The 22,825-nt window shown below is 40.7% G+C and overlaps 1 protein-coding gene across 2 annotated transcripts in view; it reads right to left on the minus strand.

Annotated features, from left to right (window-relative positions):
* The window catches only part of mmp17a (matrix metallopeptidase 17a), a 329,785-nt gene that overhangs the window by 13,525 nt on the left and 293,435 nt on the right, over positions 1-22,825 (minus strand). For both annotated transcript variants that reach the window (XM_061926889.1, XM_061926888.1), the window contains 3 exons: positions 13,566-13,648; positions 6,186-6,338; positions 5,833-6,090 (listed from right to left, as the gene is read on the minus strand). In XM_061926889.1, coding sequence (XP_061782873.1) covers positions 5,833-6,090; positions 6,186-6,338; positions 13,566-13,648 — 494 coding nt within the window. The remainder of the gene's footprint in view (positions 1-5,832; positions 6,091-6,185; positions 6,339-13,565; positions 13,649-22,825) is intronic.

The following is a 22,825-nucleotide window of genomic DNA, read 5'->3' on the forward strand; positions in this document are numbered from 1 at the left end:
TCGCAGGGGTGCTGGAGCCTATCCCAGCTACACTCGGGTGGAAGGTGGTGTACACCTTGGACTAACTCATCACAGGGCCAACACAGATAGACAGACAACATTCACACACTAGGGCCAATTTAGTGTTGCCAATTAGGGAAAAAAATAACTGTAAAAAATAAGATTTGAATCTGAACAAAACTCAAATATCAAAATTTATGAAAGTGAAGAATGAAATTTCTTTACAAAAGAATAACCAGGGAGAATCATACATATATTATTCAACCTGCAATAACATGTGTGCACCTATTTTAATTTTGAATACATCGGTGTATTTTTCAAAATTCAACATAAAAAACCTAGATTTTTAAGTTCCAAAGTTGACTTTTTCCAAGTACAAAACTTTTGGCCCTGGAAAAAGTTGTAGACCTGATCGGAACATTAAATATAAACTAGTGCTGTCAATTGATTCGTTTTTTTAAATCAGATTAATCACACTTTTGAGATCATGATTTATCATAGTAAATTACATGTTTACATAATTTAAATTGATCTAAAAAAGACCTGAGTAATTTGACACAAATGCTATTTTATTGTTAGAATGTCACACACAAACATTGTAAAAAATGTTTTACTTGAACGTATGTCATTTATTTGCTCAAAACTTGATAGCAAGTTTTAGCAAACACTGACCATACAAAACACACACCGCCTATTTGATAACCATTAAGTTCAAGGAATATGCGTTCAAAATAAATCTTCAACGATACATGTTTATTGCGATCATTTTTTGTGATAAATCACATGAGTTAACACAGGGTTGTCAAACCTACGGCCCGCGGGCCTGATGAACAGGTTTTATCCGGCCCGCGTGATGAGTTTGCCAAGTATTAAAATGAGCTGCATTTTTTTGGAATGAAAGAAACTGCTGTTCTAAAACCTGCAGTTTTAGGTCTTCTGCTTCAAACACATTATTTGGCACCCTTACTCCCCCATAATGTCTCTGTCAAAAACGAGAAAACGTAACCCTTTTGAATCGTTTTTACCTCCATTTGTTTGTTGAGTTAGCACTGGATTGATACGTGGACATGACAAAGGAGGTATTTGATATCTAGAAGAGTTTACATGTTGTGTTTTTTTTGTTCAATCCCAGAAAGACCGTGACTTAAAGTTTCATCCTGGCTTTGTCGAAACACTGAGACAAAGTCTAAGCTCATTGTGTTTTTGAAACTGCACCAATTTCCTCAGAATTTTCAACAAACTTGAAGTGTTTTGTCCAGAGGATTATTTGCGATTTTGGGCCGAAGTAAAACAAACAAAACAACCTGGAGTTGTCTTTATTTTTAAGTTATCATGCCATGATTTTACCATTCCGGCCCACTTGGGAATAGATTTTCCTCCTTGTGGCCCCTGAGCTAAATTTAGTTTGACACCCCTGAGTCAACCCATCATTTTTGACACCCCTAGTAAATACAAACGCAAACAACTTTCCTCCGCCATTGCTGTTGTGATGTACGTGGGCAAAAAATGCACTTTTTAGTCCAGTTCTTAAATTTTGGACCGTATATTTCTTTTGGCTTAGTTTCTGAGACATTTGTGGAAAGGTTCACTTTATACTGTTGGAGTAATAGCCTGTTGTTTTTATAGTGTTGGTAGTTTCAAAGTATTTATTTGGTTTGGTTCTTATGTTAACAGGCATCCCAGATGTCTGCTGTTTAGTGGAATTCTGCTATTTTTCTAGCCCAGGCCTGGGCAATTATTTTGACTCGGGGGCCACATTTAGAGAACAAAATGTGTCTGGGGGCCGATATATCCATTTTTATGGAAACTAATACAAAACCTCACAATAATGTCTGATTGAATGCTAAAAACGTTATGACAGACCGCCTTAAAAAACGTAATGGAATTTTAAATTTTTCGATGAACGATAGAACACTGAATATTGACAAAATATGAATGCCACACCCCCTTTCGATCGATATATTTTAAAATCAAGTGAAACGCAACAAACAGTAAAATGTGAACGCGAAGGGTACAAAATAAACCCACCTACAATCTGATATATCTGATATTTGCTGAATTTCCCCCAGGGATCAATAAAGTACTTTCTATTCTATTCTATACATCACTAAATGATAATGATAAATGGGTTGTACTTGTATAGCGCTTTTCTACCTTCAAGGTACTCAAAGCGCTTTGACACTACTTCCACATTTACCCATTCACACACACATTCACACACTGATGGAGGGAGCTGCCATGCAAGGCGCTAACCAGCACCCATCAGGAGCAAGGGTGAAGTGTCTTGCTCAGGACACAACGGACATGACGAGGTTGGTACTAGGTGGGGATTGAACCAGGGACCCTCGGGTCGCGCACGGCCACTCTTCCACTGCGCCACGCCGTCCCTAAGACTAAGCTTTAGAACTTTGTTCTGAAAATCTCCTTCCGCGTCTGTGGAAATGCTTCCCACCCACACTACTTGGTGCTTCGTCTGAGCTGCTGTGACGTAGATGACCATAGTAACTAATTAGATGACCATAGTAACTAATTAGATGACCATAGTAACTAATTAGATTACCATAGTAACTAATTAGATGACCATAGTAACTAATTAGATTACCATAGTAACTATCATATCATCAGTATCATCCATAAGCGCAGATTCCAACCATTGAAATACTTTGTATAGTTCAAGACTTACGGTCATTAGAAAACATCACTGCACATCATAATGGCAGCTACACTTTATATCTTAAAGCCATCCATCCATCCATCCATCTTCTTCCGCTTATCCGAGGTCGGGTCGCGGGGGCAGCAGCCTAAGCAGGGAAGCCCAGACTTCCCTCTCTCCAGCCACTTCGTCCAGCTCCTCCCGGTGGATCCCGAGGCGTTCCCAGGCCAGCCGGGAGACATAGTCTTCCCAACGTGTCCTGGGTCTTCCCCGTGGCCTCCTACCGGTCGGACGTGCCCGAAACACCTCCCGAGGGAGGCGTTCGGGTGGCATCCTGACCAGATGCCCGAACCACCTCATCTGGCTCCTCTCGATATGGAGGAGCAGCGGCTTTACTTTGAGCTCCCCCCGGATGGCAGAGCTTCTCACCCTATCTCTAAGGGAGAGCCCCGCCACCCGGCGGAGGAAACTCATTTCGGCCGCTTGTACCCGTGATCTTGTCCTTTCGGTCATGACCCAAAGCTCATGACCATAGGTGAGGATGGGAACGTAGATCGACCGGTAAATCGAGAGCTTTGCCTTCTGGCTCAGCTCCTTCTTCACCACAACGGATCGATACAGCGTCCGCATTACTGAAGATGCCGCACCGATCCGCCTGTCGATCTCACGATCCACTCTTCCCTCACTCGTGAACAAGACTCCGAGGTACTTGAACTCCTCCACTTGGGGCAAGATCTCCTCCCCAACCCGGAGATGGCACTCCACCCTTTTCCGGGCGAGAACCATGGACTCGGATTTGGAGGTGCTGATTCTCATCCCAGTCGCTTCACACTCGGCTGCGAACCGATCCAGTGAGAGCTGAAGATCTTGGCCAGATGAAGCCATCAGGACCACATCATCTGCAAAAAGCAGAGACCTAATCCTGCAGCCACCAAACCAGATACCCTCAACGCCCTGACTGCGCCTAGAAATTCTGTCCATAAAGGTTATGAACAGAATCGGTGACAAAGGGCAGCCCTGGCGGAGTCCAACCCTCACTGGAAACGTGTCCGACTTACTGCCGGCAATGCGGACCAAGCTCTGACACCGATTATACAGGGAGCGAACCGCCACAATAAGACAGTCCGTTACCCCATACTCTCTGAGCACTCCCCACAGGACTTCCCGGGGTACACGGTCGAATGCCTTCTCCAAGTCCACAAAGCACATGTAGACTGGTTGGGCAAACTCCCATGCACCCTCAAGGACCCTGCCGAGAGTATAGAGCTGGTTCACAGTTCCACGACCAGGACGAAAACCACACTGTTCCTCCTGAATCCGAGGTTCGACTATCCGGCGTAGCCTCCTCTCCAGTACACCTGAATAGACCTTACCGGGAAGGCTCTTAAAGCTCTAAAAAAAATTATTTGGGAATGTCCGGCGGGCCAGAATGAAAAGCTCAACGGGCCGCATGTGGCCCCGGGCCTTAATTTGCCCAGTTCTGTTCTAGCCTAAGTGGTATTTTTTTGGATTTCCGTTAAAAACCGCTAACTCGGCCGCTCTACGGCGCACTGTGGTTAGCTGACTGCTTACAGCTAACCACGCTAGCAGGCCAAGTACAGTCGAGAGTACAGTCGGGTGCAGCCTACACTAACTGACTTGTTCACGCTTTCTGGCGCACCGTGGCAAGCTGGCTAAAGTCAAATCTAGCTACGCTAGCCACCCAGTAGGCCTAGTGCAGCCTGTGCTAACTGGCGTGTCAACACTGTCTAAATGTATCTTATTATTCTGTTCTAACGTGTGGACACATCTCTCTAGCAGGGACAACCTCTCTGAGAGAAGTGTGCAATTGATACATGAAGCCATACTCGCGTTTATGCCGGAGTCTGAATGGTGATGTTTTCAAAGCTAGCAAACGCCAAACTAGGCTTAGCTAGCCTGCGTGTGAAGCGATGAAAAATCAAATAACAAATGCTTTGAATGAATAAAAAAATTTTGAGAAAAACTCAACCCAATGGGACAATGAGAAACCTTGGAGAGAACTGTTTCATGAATATATTGCTGTTGACCAGTAAATATTATGTCATATGATTTTATCATGATTTATAATACTAACCCGAATAATTTGTACCAGTACTAGAGCTACTTCTGCACAGCCAAAGTTGCCTAAAAAGCACATAAGTATTGCAGCGATGGAAATATTGTGTAGTGAACTGTAATTACAGCCACCATTACAGTATGATCATGAGTTTATTAAGATAACATGTAATAAAAATCTTCATGTTATAATTGAACAAACGTGTAGCATATATCATGAAAGCAATCTTACATCCATGACTTTATTAAGTGACTCGCTAGTTCAACAAAATATTTGACAATTACAATATTTGTTATCAAATATAGCCGCCATATTTCATGTATTCATGAACTGCCTTGGGAGTGAAGAGATTTTCTCAAAACAGAAAAAACATTGAAATAATGAAATCAACTATGGATGTTGTATATTTTGGAATGGCTAATATTGATATGGTGAAGATATTTTCTCAATAAATTCACTGAACTATTGAGGCTGTGGTACGGTCATGAAAAAGATATGTGGTATCGCATCTAATTGATAGAAACCATTGATACGTTTTCTTGCATTTTTACAGAGTTTCCATTCAACCATCCATCCGTTTTCTACCACTTGTCCCTCTTGGGGCTGCGGGGGTGCTGAAGCCTATCCCAGCTGCATATGGGTGGAAGGCAAGGTGCAACCTGGACAAGTCGCTAACTCATCATGGGGCCAACACAGATAGACAGACAACATTCACACTCACATTCACACACTAGGGCCAATTTAGTGTTGCCAAACAACCTATTCCCAGGTGCATGTCTTTGGAGGTGGGAGGAAGCCTGAGTTCCCGGAGAGAACCCATGCAGTCACGGAGAGAACATGCAAACTCCACACAGAAAGACCCCGAGCCTGGGATTGAACCCAGGACCTTCTTATTGTGAGGCACACGCACTAATCCCTGTTCTACCATGCTTACAGAATTTATATGCACGAAATGCCTTCCAAAGCATCCTAAAAATTGCAAAATCTCTTCAACTTTAGCCCCTGAACCCTGGCTGATATTTTTTAATTCCTCTATATTTTTTGCCTCACTGGGACACCTGTGTTAAGGCATTTCCATTGTAAAGCAACCCATACTACTCACCGTCAGACCACCTGATGGCATCATCCAGGTGTGCTGGCAGTCCCTTCCAGAGCGTGCTGTCTTTAGGGTAGCCCAGATCCATGCGTCTCAGGTGGTCATCGTACCGCCAGTAGCGGTTGTCCCTGAAGAAGTAGGTTTTCTCATTGTGGAGCCACACAAATGCCGCATCCACTCCCTCTAAAGGCAGTCCGAAGTCGCTGATTGAACGGGGGTAACCCTCCTCCACGATGTTGTCTTTAAATACCCAGTACTTGAGACCTAACGCGGGTGGACAAATATTTCAATTCATTGAATAAACTCTTCTCTGTGCTCAAACAGAGAGGAGAAAGTCTCTGAAAGGATATTTACTATACCTTTAAAAAAGACAATTTTGTGGTCTCCGGGTCTCTCGTACACGGCGTCCACATTGTCCATGTTGGGCGGAAGGCCTCTCCAGAATCGATGGATCTGAGCTGGACGCAGAGAGACCAGGTTCTTCTCTCGCGTTAGTCGCCAAAAGTACTTGCCTTTGATGGAAGGAAACAGAGTGAGTTAAAGCTGTGTGATTGTTTTGCTGTTATTTGACTTCCAACGTCCATTTTTATTGCGACAAATTGTTTGAAATACATTTGGCACCTTTTCTACAACTTACATTGCAGTATTTGCAAAATATTTTTATTTGTGAAGTGCATTCAGTTAACAATACAGTAAAATAAGCATTGTCTTCATTCATTACACCACATGTCACCTAACATTAGTTTGAGGTTGTGGACAGTATCACAATATCGCATCTGTATCATTTACTCAATTATTTCAATGTTAATATTCAGTATGTATAATTGTCTTCAAACAATTGAGGCCAAATTAAATGCAGTACTTGTCTGCAACCAGCAGAGGCACCGCTGTTTGATAGTTTGCTGTGTAAAGAAGGAATGACACATGGGTTGCAATCACGTGACTAAGAGGCACATCCGGGCACTTCTGGGTTTCAGGTGATGGTCTAGAGCAGTGGTTCTTAACCTGGGTTCGATCGAACCCTAGGGGTTCGGTGAGTCGGCCTCAGGGGTTCGGCATAGCCTCTGCCGCAGCGGTCAAGACACACCAGACTCATGAATTGATTAACGTGGACAAGTTGAAAAACTTAGTCGGTGTTACAATTTAGTGGTCAATTGTACGGAATATGTACTGTACTGTGCAATCTACTAATACAAGTTTAAATCAATCAATCAATCAATCAATCAATCAATCAATCAGTCAATCAATCAATCGTGTAAATAAAAACTTCTCCCCATTGGCGTATCTGTACTGTACAGTAAAAATTTGTATGACAAAAAAAAGGAAGTCTAAGTCTAAATGTTCCCTCTAATTTTCCATCTCATTTGCAAGTGTGTAATTTGTTGTGAGTTAATGCACTGTGTTGGTTTTGTTCTTTGAACAAGGTGATGTTCATGCACGGTTCATTTTGTGCACTAGTAAACAAAACATGTAACTTTGTCTTGAATTTGAAAAAATAAAAAATAAAACATTTTATTTTTCACTCAAGAAGGGTTCGGTGAATGTGCATATGAAACTGGTGGGGTTTGGTACCTCCAACAAGGTTAAGAACCACTGGTCTAGAGCACATGTGTCAAATGTACGGCCCGTGGGCCGGATCAGGACCCAAGAAACAGGTTTTTATCCGGCCCACGGGATGAGTTTGCTAAGTATAAAAATGAGCCGACATTTTTTAATGAAAGAAACTGCTGTTCTAAATGTGTCCACTAGATGTCGCAATAGCAATTCTATGTAGATGATCTACATATGTACAAAATACACCACATGTAAGTACATCAGTCGACTAAAATGATCAAACCACATAAAAAACATACTGCAATTTGATTTTGATATTATTTTTCTATCTTGATGGATTGAAAATTAACACCATTGAGTTGACTGATGAACATTATCACATAATTTATTCAGAAAATATAAATAACGACAAATAAAGATAGAATACTATTAACCGCAACATGTATGTGTAAAAAAACAACAACAACATTATGATTTGTACATTTTCAGAATGTGCTTGTTCTATTTTTAAACAAAGAAAACAATCTGAAGTTGTCTTTATTTTTATAGTATCGTGTCATGATTTTACCAGTCTGGCCCACTTAGGAATAGATTTTTCTCCATGTGGCCCCCGTTCTAAAATGAGTTTGACACCCCTGGTCTAGAGCCCCATTAGGCTACTGTTTATTTACCTGTATCATTGTAGATTTGGGCAGATTTTGAAATGTTTAGATGCAAATATAAAAGCGATCAGGAAAAAAATATTTCAAATTGGATGGAGTGGATTTGTACACTCATAAGAAAAATAGCTTTTGAAAGATTTCAACCATTTATCATCACCAATACGTTACTGCCTGCTACGACCTCACTTCATTTGACACTCACAGTATTTAGAGAAGAAAAGATTGGAGGCACATAATGTATTTACATCTGAGGGGTCCATAAATTAAACATAAATCTGTAAAAGACAAAGTTGGACTTACTTGAGTAACGTATTTGATTGACATAACGAGTGCCGTACTGCTGTGATCGTGACACTAATGACAAAAAGGATAAGTTTGTTTGCAGTTGATTTCCTGCTACAAATATTAGTCTGTCATCTACAATTCATGTCTGCAGTTGTTTTTATGGTGTGAAGTTCATATTTTGTCTCATTATTTAGCTGTATATGTCTCTGTTGTTCAGCAATGTTTGCTAGCGATATCAAGATGCATTATATGCTGTTGAGCCTACAAGAGATGTATTCATCTAGTTCAGGGGTGTCAAACTCATTTTCATTGAGGGCCACGTTGCAGTTTTGGCTGCCCTCAGAGGGCCGCCCGCTAGTAATTAATAAAAGAAACTTACATGTATAAGGATTTATTTGCATGATATTGTCACATGATTACCTATGCATTGATTAGTAAATGTATATTTTACCTACATTGTAAGAAAAAAAAAATCTCTGGATTTTGTGGTAAAAAAAATGGCAGAATTTTACCATAAAATTTACAGTAAAATGGTCACATTCTATTTTAATATCAAATTCTGGTGATTGAGCTGCCAGTTTTTTTGCATAAAAAATATGGTTGCTGTTTTCATAGCGTATTACTGTAAATGTAAAAATGGTACCACAGTTCTTTTCTTACGGTAGGATTCTGAAGACCGAGCTGTTTTTAAAGAAAATATATTGTCATGTTAACAGTGTACAATCTGATAGATAACTTGCTTTAACATCATAAGGCTAAGTATGTCATGATTGTGTAATCATGTTTTGTTTTAAGTCATGTTTTGTTTAGTTTCTGTCTTTTCACTCCCTTGTCTTGTCACCATAGTTACCCATTAGTTTCACCTGTCATGTCACGCACCTGTTTTGAGTCACGCACCTGTTACTAATCATGTCCATAGTATTTAAGCTTTTCATTTTCTGTTGTTCGTCCTGGAGTCATAGCCTTTCTCACCCTGCTATCCTCGCGTTTCAAGCCCTGTTCACGATCCCATGCCACAGTAAGTTTGTTTATTAAGCCACAGTTAGTGTTTTGTTTAATTGTTCATAGTTTCTGCCAATGTGCAAGTTTTGTGTTTTATAGTCTAGTTTTGTACCTCCGCCCCTGTGCACGCTTTTTGTTTGATCCTTTCTTTGTAGTTATAGTGTTAAATAAATCATGTACCCACCTTCAAGCCATGTCCGATCCAAATTCTCTTGCATCTTGGGAAAACAAAAACTCCACAGTCCAAGTCTTGACATTATGACTCCAGCAAATCACTTTCCCGCAAAGAATTTGGTCGAAGAAGGAAGTTTGGAGTCGTTAGGAGCCATGGCAGAGCGAGACCTGACGTGGGGGCCAAATGGGAAGCTTGTTCCTATTAGCTCCATTTGGTCCGAGGACGAGGCTGCGTCACCGCAATCCCGGGAGCGCCGCTCCAGACCGAGGACGTCAGGGAAGGCGAGCAGACTGCACGCAGCACTCCCGCAGGCTCCTCCCACTCCGGGCGGAAGCAGGCTGCTGCCAGCTCCGCAGCTCCAAGATGACGTCACAGACCAGGATTTTTTTTTCAACTCTTTTTCTTTTGATCACTCACCTCCAGCAAAAGACTCCAATCCCATGACCATGATTCAACACTACCAAAATATGATTTTGAACATTAGATCCTGTCAAGACAAGCCACCCAAATTTCATGCCCCGCCCCCCAGGACTCAAGTCACGCCTAAGTCACAAAAATTTTTTTTTCACCCACAAAAACACAGGTACAAAAAAGACAATTTGGACAATTTAATGGGGAAGTTTCTGCCCTCCCCCGCCCACCCCTACAGAGAGTTCCAGACCGCAGGGAGCGCGTCTGGTATCCGCCCCTTGAGGGGGGGGCTAGGGCTGGGAATTGTTCAGGTGGGGTGGCTCAGCATCACGATGTCAAGCCACAGCCTCCAGCACGGCCGCCACCACCAGTCTTCCGACCTGTCAAGCCACAGCCTCCAGCACGGCCGCCACCACCAATCTTCCGACCTGTCAAGCCACAGCCTCCAGCACGACCGCCCTCACCAGTCTTCCGACCTGCCAAGCCGCAACCCCCAGCTAGGCCACCTCCACCTGCTCCAAGGCTAGCACCGCGGCTAGCTGCTCCAAGGCTAGCACCTGTCGCCGCTCCAAGGCTAGCACCTGTCGCCGCTCCAAGGCTAGCACCTGTCGCCGCTCCAAGGCTAGCACCTGTCGCCGCTCCAAGGCTAGCACCAGCTCCTCCACGCCAAGACCAAGACCCACCACGCCAAGCTCCGGTACCAGCTCCACGACGCCAAGTGCCGCCAGTCGCAGCTCCACGACGCCAAGTGCCGCCAGTCGCAGCTCCACGACGCCAAGTGCCGCCAGTCGCAGCTCCACGACGCCAAGTGCCGCCAGTCGCAGCTCCACGACGCCAAGTGCCGCCAGTCGCAGCTCAACGACGCCAAGTGCCGCCAGTCGCAGCTCAACGACGCCAAGTGCCGCCAGTCGCAGCTCAACGACGCCAAGTGCCGCCAGTCGCAGCTCAACGACGCCAAGTGCCGCCAGTCGCAGCTCAACGACGCCAAGTGCCGCCAGTCGCAGCTCTGCCATACCAAGACCAAGACCCGCCATGCCAAGACCAAGACCCGCCATGCCAAGACCAAGACCCGCCATGCCAAGACCAAGACCCGTCATGCCAAGACCCGCCATGCCAAGACCAAGACCCGCCATGCCAAGACCAAGACCCGCCATGCCAAGGCCAAGACCCGCCATGCCAAGACCAAGACCCGCCATGCCAAGACCAAGACCCGCCATGCCAAGACCCGCCATGCCAAGACCAAGACCCGCCATGCCAAGACCAAGACCCGTCATGCCAAGACCTAGACCAAGACCCACGCCTAGACCAAGACCAAGACCCACCCCGAGCTTCGCCGCCGGACGCGCCACGCCGAGCTTCGCCGCCTGTCTTGCCACGCCTGCCACGATGACGACGCGCCTCCCTCCTCGTCGGCCACGGATATGGCCGCTACCTGGTCGCCCGCCACGCCAAGTGCGCCCACCTCCCAGTCGGCCACGAATGTGGCCATTCCCTGGGCGCCCGCCTCGCCTGCTGCAGCGGCGTTCCACTCGCCGCCGCCGCCACCTAACTCTGCCCCGGTGGATACGGGGACACGTGGTCTGGCGACCCACCGCCATGTCCCCCTCCCGCCCTCCCATGACTCTTGTTAATTTTTATGGACATCTGGTATCTGTCCTTAAGGGAGGGGCTCTGTCATGATTGTGTAATCATGTTTTGTTTTAAGTCATGTTTTGTTTAGTTTCTGTCTTTTCACTCCCTTGTCTTGTCACCATAGTTACCCATTAGTTTCACCTGTCATGTCACGCACCTGTTTTGAGTCACGCACCTGTTACTAATCATGTCCATAGTATTTAAGCTTTTCATTTTCTGTTGTTCGTCCTGGAGTCATAGCCTTTCTCACCCTGCTATCCTCGCGTTTCAAGCCCTGTTCACGATCCCATGCCACAGTAAGTTTGTTTATTAAGCCACAGTTAGTGTTTTGTTTAATTGTTCATAGTTTCTGCCAATGTGCAAGTTTTGTGTTTTATAGTCTAGTTTTGTACCTCCGCCCCTGTGCACGCTTTTTGTTTGATCCTTTCTTTGTAGTTATAGTGTTAAATAAATCATGTACCCACCTTCAAGCCATGTCCGATCCAAATTCTTTTGCATCTTGGGAAAACAAAAACTCCACAGTCCAAGTCTTGACAAAGTAGATATTTATGTATGTTTTCACCCCAAAAATGTTACGAATGTATGATAATATAATATCTCTTGCATTATTAGATAGATACAATTTAAAAGATGTATAATTGCATGCAGTACATGTCTTTTTTTCCCCTGTCAAATAAAAAAAGAAAGTAAGATAAACTACTTTATTGATGCATATTATTTCCAGGCTTTCAAGGGCCATTCAAAATGATGTGGCGGGCCTTGAGTTTGACACCTGTGATCTAGTTTATTGATACTATTAGGATATTTTCTTGATACTAACAAATATCACCAAAGACGCTATGATGTGGTAATCCGTGTCGAATAAAGCATTTGGCTTTACTGCACAACAACAACTAAGCTTTCAGTTTCTGTTATGAAAATGGACAATGAAAATACGGTGGATTGGACCAAAAATCCCAATGTTTATTACTACGACTTAACATAACATTATTTGCACAAGCATGTCTTTGTAGTTATATTTAGGCAAAACAACTACAAAAGAACTCAAACTTTAATGTGATCTCTTGTCCTTCCTTTACGTTTAGTTCTGCTCGCAAACACTAATATCAAAAAGAATAAACTCGATTGCATCACATAAAGTTCCAAAAAATTCCTTTGACGCACTTTATTTTTTTCCTGACTATATAAACTACTTCTTTCGGGACTCTATGAAAGCTCTTTCCTATCTCTCTATTTGAACGACTGGAACACCCAAGAACAGAACAGCAATATGGCATTCTCTGCTCAAACTCTACACTCACTCTCACTTGTTTTAATGCTACGCTCAAGCTGCTTGACCATCGTGTGAATTAAACCACGATGAAGAAAAACGGATGACGTCATATGCAACCCGGCTATAAATGGTAAGCGTGTGCAGCTGCAGTGTTTATTAAAATATGGAATGGATTAAGCAAATAAGTCAATGTATTAATATGATTTAGTTTAAGAAACTAAAAGTGTAAATATGTCAACCACACTGCAACCCTTTGCATGTTTAAAATAAAATAATACCACAACCATATTTGTAAATATTAGCCCATCGCTTTATTTACTGTACTTTTTACCTTTGAGTAATTCCATGCCATCCTTGTACTCACGATAAGCAAAGTCCCATAAATGTCAGGCAATAAGTACCGTTTAAAATATACAGTAGAATCTTATTGTTGTGCTGCAGATGTATTAGTCACATTATCTAATGAGCATGGAAAAATACACTCCGTATTAGAGAGATAAGACACCTGAAGCAAAGCAGCCTCTTGGAGCATTTTGTTTGGAGCATAAAATTGGGTGATAGTGTGAGGAGAGCCCTGGGAGCAACACATCACTTGGCTTTCTATTGATCGCTGGAGCGCCTACTCTGTGCCCACAACCCTGTCTCTTCCTCACAATTTATCTCCTTTCACCTCTCCTCTCTCGCTCACTATCAGCTCGTCTGTCGGCCTCTCTCGCACACGCTCTCGGCTGTGAGGCTTAAATACCTTTGAAAAAAAAGGCCTCCCCTCGTATTTGGGCGACGGCGTCAAAGTGGCCGGAGCATCTGTCTGGGGCATCTTGTCCCGGCCTGCGTGAGAAGGAGAGTGAAAGAAAGGACATGTTCAAGGAAAAAAAAAATCGAAGGTTTTCATTTGAAATGAAACAACTGCCCGGTGAGAAAGGCCCGCACGGCAGAGATGTGTTTTCGTCAATTAGATAGGCTGAGATGTTCTCATGCTGACAAGCTCACGTCCCCTCCGACCCCCCAAGTGCATTTATCCACAGGATAATAAGTGATTTCTAGTAGTGACGTGATTGGCCTGCCAATGATGGAGCCATTAGCCCCACAGGGCTGCCAGTGTGAGTGGGAGGCAGTCAGCCCATCCTATTGTAAACAAACATGTCCTTTCACAGCTCTGTTGACACAACACTGCTTCCTAGTGGTCAGCTGCTGGGAGCACGTCACCAATAATCCAGCATTTCCTACCTCAGGGCAAGAAGGACCAATAATGGAGAGGAAATAGGATTTTCTTGCCTGTTGAGCCCTTTAATTAAAAAAAGACACTTGGAAACATTTCAATTAGTAGAACAGCCAGCTTGCTTTGGCCAATATTTGACAACAAAAGGTACACAGTGTGCATCGTGGCTGCTTGACTGCAACCCTAAGGCCATACTTGCCAAACCTCCCGGATTTTCCGGGAGACTCCCGAAATTCAGCGCCTCTCCCGAAAACCTCCCGGGACAAATTTTCTCCCGAAAATCTCCCGAAATTCAGGCGGATCCTGAGTGATGTGTCGACAGCCTGTTTTCACGTACGCTTTCCCACAATATAAACAGTGTGCCTGCCCAATCACGTTATAACTGTAGAATGATCGAAGGCGAGTTCTTGGTTTCTTATGTGGGTTTATTGTTAGGCAGTTTCATTAACGTCCTCCCAGCGCGGTAACAACACACAACAACAGCAGTCGCGTTTTCGTCTACCGTAAAGCAGTTCGTCTGCCGTAAACAGCAATGTTGTGACACTCTTAAACAGGACAAAACTGCCATCTACTGTACATGCATATGTGACAATAACATCTACGGCTTTTAGAGAGTGCACAACTGCGCACAAAACAAGGAGACGAAGCAGAATGCATCATCAGAGAGGGTGTTCAGCATGGTTAGAAAAATAGTGACAGAGAATAGAACAAGGATGGACAATTCAACCCTTAACTCACCAATGAGTAGATGAGTGTTATGTGGGTGTATGTGTGTAAATAAATGAACACTGATATTCAAGTATTTCTCTTATTTATATATATATATATATATATATATATATATATATATATATATATATATATATATATATATATATATATATATATATAATAAATAAATAAAAATATATATACAGTATATAGCTAGAATTCACTGAAAGTCAAGTATTTCTTATATATATATATATATATATATATATGAAATACTTGACTTGGTGAATTCTAGCTGTAAATAAACTCCTCCCCTCTTAACCACGCCCCCAACCACGCCCCCCCCTCCCGAAATCGGAGGTCTCAAGGTTGGCAAGTATGCCTAAGGCGCCATTGTTAGAGTGCTGAATCGTCGACTATTACTTTATCTGGCACTGCTTGCGCGAACGTCATTGTTCACATTCACTCAATTCACATTCACTCAACGGAGCGGTTCCCTGTTCGAATCCCTGCTGTTGTGTCCTGAGCAAGACACTTCACCCACTTTCTTTCGACAGACCGCACGATGGCTGCTCCTTAAGAGGGTGTGTATTAAAGCTGTCCCGATCGTGATCATGGGATTGTATCGGTGGTTGATATTTATGGCGTCAAAACAGTGCTAAAATCCTCACGCACAGAACAATAAGAACAAGTCTCTCCAGACAGTGGTGAGGATGGCGGAAAAGATCATCAGGACTCCTCTTCCTCCTATTCAGGAGATCGCAAAAAGCCGCTGCCTGACCAGGGCTCAGAAAATCTGCAAAGACTCCTCTCACCCCCACCAAGGACTGTTTTCACTGCTGGACTCTAGAAAGAGGTTCCACAGCCTCCGAAGCAGAACCTCCAGGTTCTGTAACAGCTTCTTCCCTCAGGCCGTAAGACTCTTGAACGCATCATAATTAAATTAAATTATCCCCTCAACTCCCCCCAAAATGGATTAACTCGCTGGAATAAAAAAGACAATATAACATACATCCATAAACGTGGACGCATGTGAAAAAGTGCAATATATTTATCTGTACAGTAATCTATTTATTTATTTTATATTTATATTTATATATTATTTCTATATATTTATTATTTATATATGCACCTTGTTGCATTTTTATCCTGCACTACCATGAGCTTATGTAACGAAATTTCGTTCTTATCTGTGCTGTAAAGTTCAAATTTGAATGACAATAAAAAGGAAGTCTAAGTCTAAGTCTAATACTCTGCAAGCACACAAACTCGTTTTGGATCTCTCGAGAGATGTTCAATGGGATTCAAGTCTGGGCTCTGGCTATGCCACTCAAGGACTATGTTCACACTGCAGGCCAAAGTGGCCCAAATCTGATTTTTTTTCCAGCTGACTGTTTACACTGCAAGCAAAATGTGATATTTATCACTTTGGCATAAATGTGCATATGCCCCAATGTGGCCTCGACATCACTTGCATGCACAGTTTGATAACAGTGAAAGCAAAAGAAGTTGACCGGATTCCTTAATGAACAGAAAAGTTGCTACTACTGCTACAAAATGAAAGAAATCACACCTTAAAAATGTGTTTTTTACGTGAAAAAGTTAAAGTAATATAATGTATCAATGGATATATATATATATATATATATATATATATATATATATATATATATATATATATATATATATGTGGGAAAAAAATCACAAGACTACTTCATCTCTACAGGCCTGTTTCATGAGGGGTTCCCTCAATCATCATGAAACAGGCCTGTAGAGATGAAGTAGTCTTGTGATTTTTTTCCCACACATACATATATTATATATATATATATATATATATATATATATATATATATATATATATATATATATATATATATATATATATATATATATATATATATAGTGCAATTGGGACAGCTGTAATCTTTTTTAATGGCTGTTAAGTAGAGGAATCAAGGACATCAGCTTGGATCTACGTTAGCTTTATTTTTCAACTCACTTACGTAAAAACCTTACCCAACACTATATATATATATATATATATATATATATATATATATATATATATATATATATATATATATATATGTGTATATTAGAGTTGTCCCTATACCAATATTTTGGTACTTGCACCGGTACCAAGATGTATACTTTTTTATGTAATACTTTTATACTTTTCAAAATAAAGGAGACCACTAAGAAAATTCATTTTTAGCTTCGTTTTAACAAAAGAAATCTTACAATTACATTAAACATATGGTTCTTATTGCACTCAAAGAACAATTTTAGAAGATTAAAAGGCATTTAACACATTGGGCTTTTTTTGTTGCACTAAAGAACAATTTACAATTGTATATAATACATGTACGGTAGTCTGCCATAATCTAGGATTAGGTTACAATAGAGTGGAAATTTTTATTTACATTATGTTTTTTGAGTTATGGTTGCCACTCTATGGAGCCAGAAAACTACCAGTAAGATTTGGTATTGAAAAAAAAAAACATTGACATTGTAGAAAAAGTTGTATTGGCACCAAAACAAGTTTTGGCAACAAATAAATATAAACATTGAAAAAAATACAATAATTTAGGTGTATATTTTTGATGCCAATATTCATATTTCTGTACACTTTTATTGTTAGTGTGTTTCAAAGGTTTTTATGATCGCTTCTCTTTTTTACATATTAGTTAATTTTTTTCCGGTATCACTTCTTTTCTTCCGGTATCAAAATAATAGCATGTGAGCGGGGCTTATAACAAGTTTAGCCGGAAGCAGTTTTACTGGACTTGGGCATGCAAGCAAAACATCGAAGAAGAAGAAAGGAGGACCGAGGCCGTCTAAATTACAAACCCCGTTTCCGTGTGAGTTGGGAAATTGTGTTAGATGTAAATATAAACGGAATACAATGATTTGCAAATCCTTTTCAACCCATATTCAATTGAATGCACTACAAAGAAGAGATATTTGATGTTCAAACTCATAAACTTTATTTTTTTTTTTGCAAATAATAATTAACTTAGAATTTCATGGCTGCAACACGTACCAAAGTAGTTGGGAAAGGGCATGTTCACCACTGTGTTACATCACCTTTTCTTTTAACAACACTCAATAAACGATTGGAAACTTAGGAAACTAATTGTTGAAGCTTTGAAAGTGGAATTCTTTCCCATTCTTGTTTTATGTTCAACAGTCCGGGGTCTCCGCTGTCGTATTTTACACTTCATAATGCGCCACACATTTTCGATGGGAGACAGGTCTGGACTGCAGGCGGACCAGGAAAGTACCCGCACTCTTTTTTTACGTAGCCACACTGTTGTAACATGTGCTGAATGTGGCTTGGCATTGTCTTGCTGAAATAAGCAGGGGCGTCCATGAAAAAGACGGCGCTTAGATGGCAGCATATGTTGTTCCAAAACCTGTATGTACCTTTCAGCATTAATGGTGCCTTCACAGATGTGTAAGTTACCCATGCCTTGGGCACTAATGCACCCCCATACCATCACAGATGCTGGCTTTTGAACTTTGCGTCGATAACAGTCTGGATGGTTCGCTTCCCCTTTGGTCTGGATGACACGGTGTCGAATATTTCCAAAAACAATTTGAAATGTGGACTCGTCAGACCACAGAACACTTTTCCACTTTGCATCAGTCCATCTTAGATGATCTCGGGCCCAGAGAAGCCGGCGGCGTTTCTGGATATTGTTGATAAATGGCTTTCATTTTGCATAGTAGAGCTTTAACTTGCACTTACAGGTGTAGCGACAAACTGTATTTAGTGACAGTGGTTTTCTGAAGTGTTCCTGAGCCCATGTGGTGATATCCTTTAGAGATTGATGTCGGTTTTTGATACAGTGTCGTCTGAGGGATCGAAGGTCACGGTCATTTTACGTTGGTTTCCGGCCATGACGCTTACGTGGAGTGATTTCTCCAGATTCTCTGAACCTTTTGATGATATTATGGACCGCACATTATACACTTTGACAAACGTTGTTCTTAAACTGTTTGACATTTGCTCACGCAGTTGTGGACAAAGGGGTGTACCTTGCCCCATCCTTTCTTGTGAAAGACTGAGCATTTTTTGGGAAGCTGTTTTTATACCCAATCATGGCACCCACATTTTCCCAATTAGCCTGCACACCTGTGGGATGTTCCAAATAAGTGTTTGATGAGCATTCCTCAATTTTATCAGTATTTATTGCCACCTTTCCCAACTTCTTTGTCACGTGTTGCTGGCATCAAATTTTAAAGTTAATGATTATTTGCAAAAAAAAAAAAGTTTATCAGTTTGAACATCAAATATGTTGTCTTTGTAGCATATTCAACTGAACGTGGGTTGAAAATGATTTGCAAATCATTGTATTCTGTTTATATTTACGTCTAACACAATTTCCCAAGTCATATGGAAACTGGGTTTGTAAGTTAAAAAGCTTCACAACATGAAATTATGAAGCAAAAGTAGTTTTTTACATTTATCATGAGTAGACCTGTATGTGTTGCTGTTGGCAGATTCATCTCCTGCTCAGAGAAATCTTGTATTTGTAAACATGATACAGTGACCCACTTTATTATTTTTTAACACTTCGTGAAGCACTCTGGCCAACTTAGTTACTTTCACAATTGGTTTTAAATATGCAGTAGATTTCAGCATTAAGAGGTTATTAGGATATATTTCTGTTATTTATTACATGTTTAATTTATATCTATACATAAATTCTCTTTACAAAGCAAATAAATTAACTTTAAAGAAATTACTCACATTTATTAGTTATGATACAGTTTATACAGGATTTATTATATGATTCTTTATTTTGAAAAAAAAAAGTTTAACAAGGCAGTCAATTATCAGCTTCGCTCACTTGATGATGCACTGTAGCCGGATGTCCTCTCCGAAACACGCCTGTGAAGGAAGTCCAGATGTCCCATAAAGGCAGAGATCCTCTTTGTCTTTCTTGTTGAATTATATACAGCAACATCACAAAGTACTACTCAGATATTATTTTTAAAGATGTTTTCATGTAATTGTTAATAGAAATATTCCTCTAAAAGTCCAGCCTATTTTTTAATGAATTTTAAATAATCTCTACATTATAGCAGTTGTTTTACAAATATGTTCTAGGTTGTACTTTCAAATGTATATGTAAATATTATGTGGAATTACATTTAGGATATCTGAATGTATTCCCCTATTATGTATTATTTGCAATTAAAGCAGGAAATTACAGTATTTTTCGGACTATAAGGCACATTTAAAATCCTTTCATTTTCTCAAAACTCGACAGTGCACCTTATGACCCTGTGCGCCTAATGTACGGAATAATTTTGGTTGTGCTTACCCACCTCGAAGCTATCTTATTTGGTACATGGTGAAATGATAAGTGTGACCAGTGGATGGCAGTCACACATAAGAGATACATGTAGACTGTAGTGTTGTAACGATACCAATATTTTGGTACCGGTACCGGTACTAAAATTATTTTGGTACTTTTCGGTACTTTCCTAAATAAAGGGCACCACAAAAAAATAGCATTATTAGCTTTATTTTAACAAAAAAATCCTAGGGTTTTGATTGATTGATTGCGACTTTTATTAGTAGGTTGCACAGTGAAGTACATATTCCGTACAATTGACCACTAAATGGTAACACCCGAATAAGTTTTTCAACTTGTTTAAGTCGGGGTACATTAAACATATGTTTCTTATTGCAGTTAAGTCCTTAAATAAAACAGTGAACATACTAGACAACTTGTCTTTTAGTAGTAAGTAAGCAAACAAAGGCTCCTAATTAGTCTGCTGACATATGCAGTAACATATTGTGTCATTTATCATTCTATTATTTTGTCAACATTATTAAGGACAAGTGGTAGAAAATTAATTCTACTTGTTCATTTACTGCTAATAACTGCTTACTTTCTCGTTTAACATGTTCTATCTACACTTCTGTTAAAATGTAATAGGCCTAATCATTTATCCTTCTCCTGTTTGATACTTTACATTAGTTTTGGATGATACCACAAATTTGGGTATCAATCCGATACCAAGTAGTTACAAGATCATTTATTGGTCATATTCAAAGTCCTCATGTGTCCAGGGACATATTTCCTTAGTTTATAAACATAATATACATTTTTAAAAAACGAAAGAAGATGTTGTGATGCCAAAAAAAATCGACGTAATCATTAAGGGGAGGAGTATATTTATAGATAGAATTCACTGAAAGTCAAGTATTTCTTATATATATATATATATATACATATATATATATATATATATATATATATATATAAAATAAATACTTGACTTTCAGTGAATTCTAGCTATATGTATATGTATATATATATATACATATATATATGTATATATATATATATATATATATGTATTTTATGATATAAATATATATATATATATATATGTATTTTATGATATATATATATATATATATATATATATATATATATATATATATATATAATAAATACTTGAATTTCAGTGTTCATTTATCTACTCATTGTTGTATTTGAAAGTGCAATGCTTTGCAGCCAGTAGCACAGCCTTTGAAGGAGCATAGGTATGGGCAGTGTAATATTCTGGGTTGGAGTCAATAACCAGGAGAGGTGACGAAGTTACGTCTCTTTACTTCATACTTCAGAACCGACTCCCACACTTGCCGTCAGGGTGCTCAATACAACGTAAACCGTTGGCCAACCAAAAAGTAACCACAGAACACCATATGGTACAGTGTTCTGTGGTTATTTTTTGGTTGGCCAAGCGGACGTGACGACAGGCTGTCCTCACTCAGGTCTGCACGGACCTGGAAGGGACGTGCCTTAAGTCCGGCTGGAAATCGGGAGAAATTCGGGAGAATGGTTGTCTCAGGAGATTTTCGGGAGAGACACTGAAATTCGGGAGTCTCCCGGAAAATTCGGGAGGGTTGGCAAGTATGAGCACCTCCTTCTGAGGGTGTTTCAGTGTTATAACTTCACCTTTATCTTTAGTTTTTAGTCCAAAATGCGTCCGTTCTCCCTTTTCTGTCTACACACTGTGTCTGCTCATAAGTAGTCTGTGATTGTGTGCCGCCGAACATGCTTGTCTGCTCGTAAACCAGCAATGTCACAACGGGACTTCGACGCGGGCGCGGGACCTGTACGTTTCAGAGATGGTATCGTACCGAAAGTGATTAATTAGTATCGCGGTAATATACTAATACTGTATACCGTACAACCCTAGTAGACTGCAATATGACTCAAGTAAACAACACCAACATTTGATATGTTCCATTGAAAATATAGAACATTACACACGGTTCTCAAAAATCTATCAAAATGTTTTAGTACAACTTTGGCAAGCTATGAAGCCACACCGCTTGATGGATTGTACTGTGCTTCAACATACGAGTAATTTTATGGTGTGTGTATAAGGTAAGACATATTATCTGGCATTTTGTTTTGCAATATTATGCAAAATAAACTTTTCTTACCTTCTGGCACCTGCTGATCTGTATTTGGGATCTGCATAATTCCTGAAATTTGCACGCTACACCGGTACAACAAAGATGACGGAGAAAAGACGGTGCCGAAGGTGAGCCACATAAATAAGACCGCCCACAAAACGGCGCATCCTGAAGCGACTGTCAGAAAGCGGCTTGAAGATGATCTGTAAAACATAATCTATGCAACATTGTGACCAAAGAACCATTAAATGTTATGTTATGTGTTTTCAATTTAGACAAATAAAAAATAAAAATGACCCCTTTAATGCGCCCTATAATCCAGTGCGGATTTTGTATTAAAATAGATATGACTAGACCCGCTCATTGGCAGTGCGCCTTATAATCCGGTGCGCCCTATGGTCCGGAAAACGCGGTAATTACAACAGCTGTAGTTTCAGCACATTGTTTATACAAGTCCAAATAATACTTGACAATACAATACAATAAGACACAATAAGAAATGAGTCCAACTATTTAGGTGTAAACATAGAAAGAAAAGATAGATCAGATGTGAGGTTTTAATTCCAAACGCTGAAAATAGTTCAGTGCATGAAGTTGTTTCCACAGCCGAGATATGAGGCTC

This window comes from Nerophis lumbriciformis, linkage group LG32, assembly GCF_033978685.3.
Source record: "Nerophis lumbriciformis linkage group LG32, RoL_Nlum_v2.1, whole genome shotgun sequence".
In the NCBI taxonomy this organism is placed as follows: Eukaryota; Metazoa; Chordata; class Actinopteri; order Syngnathiformes; family Syngnathidae; genus Nerophis; species Nerophis lumbriciformis.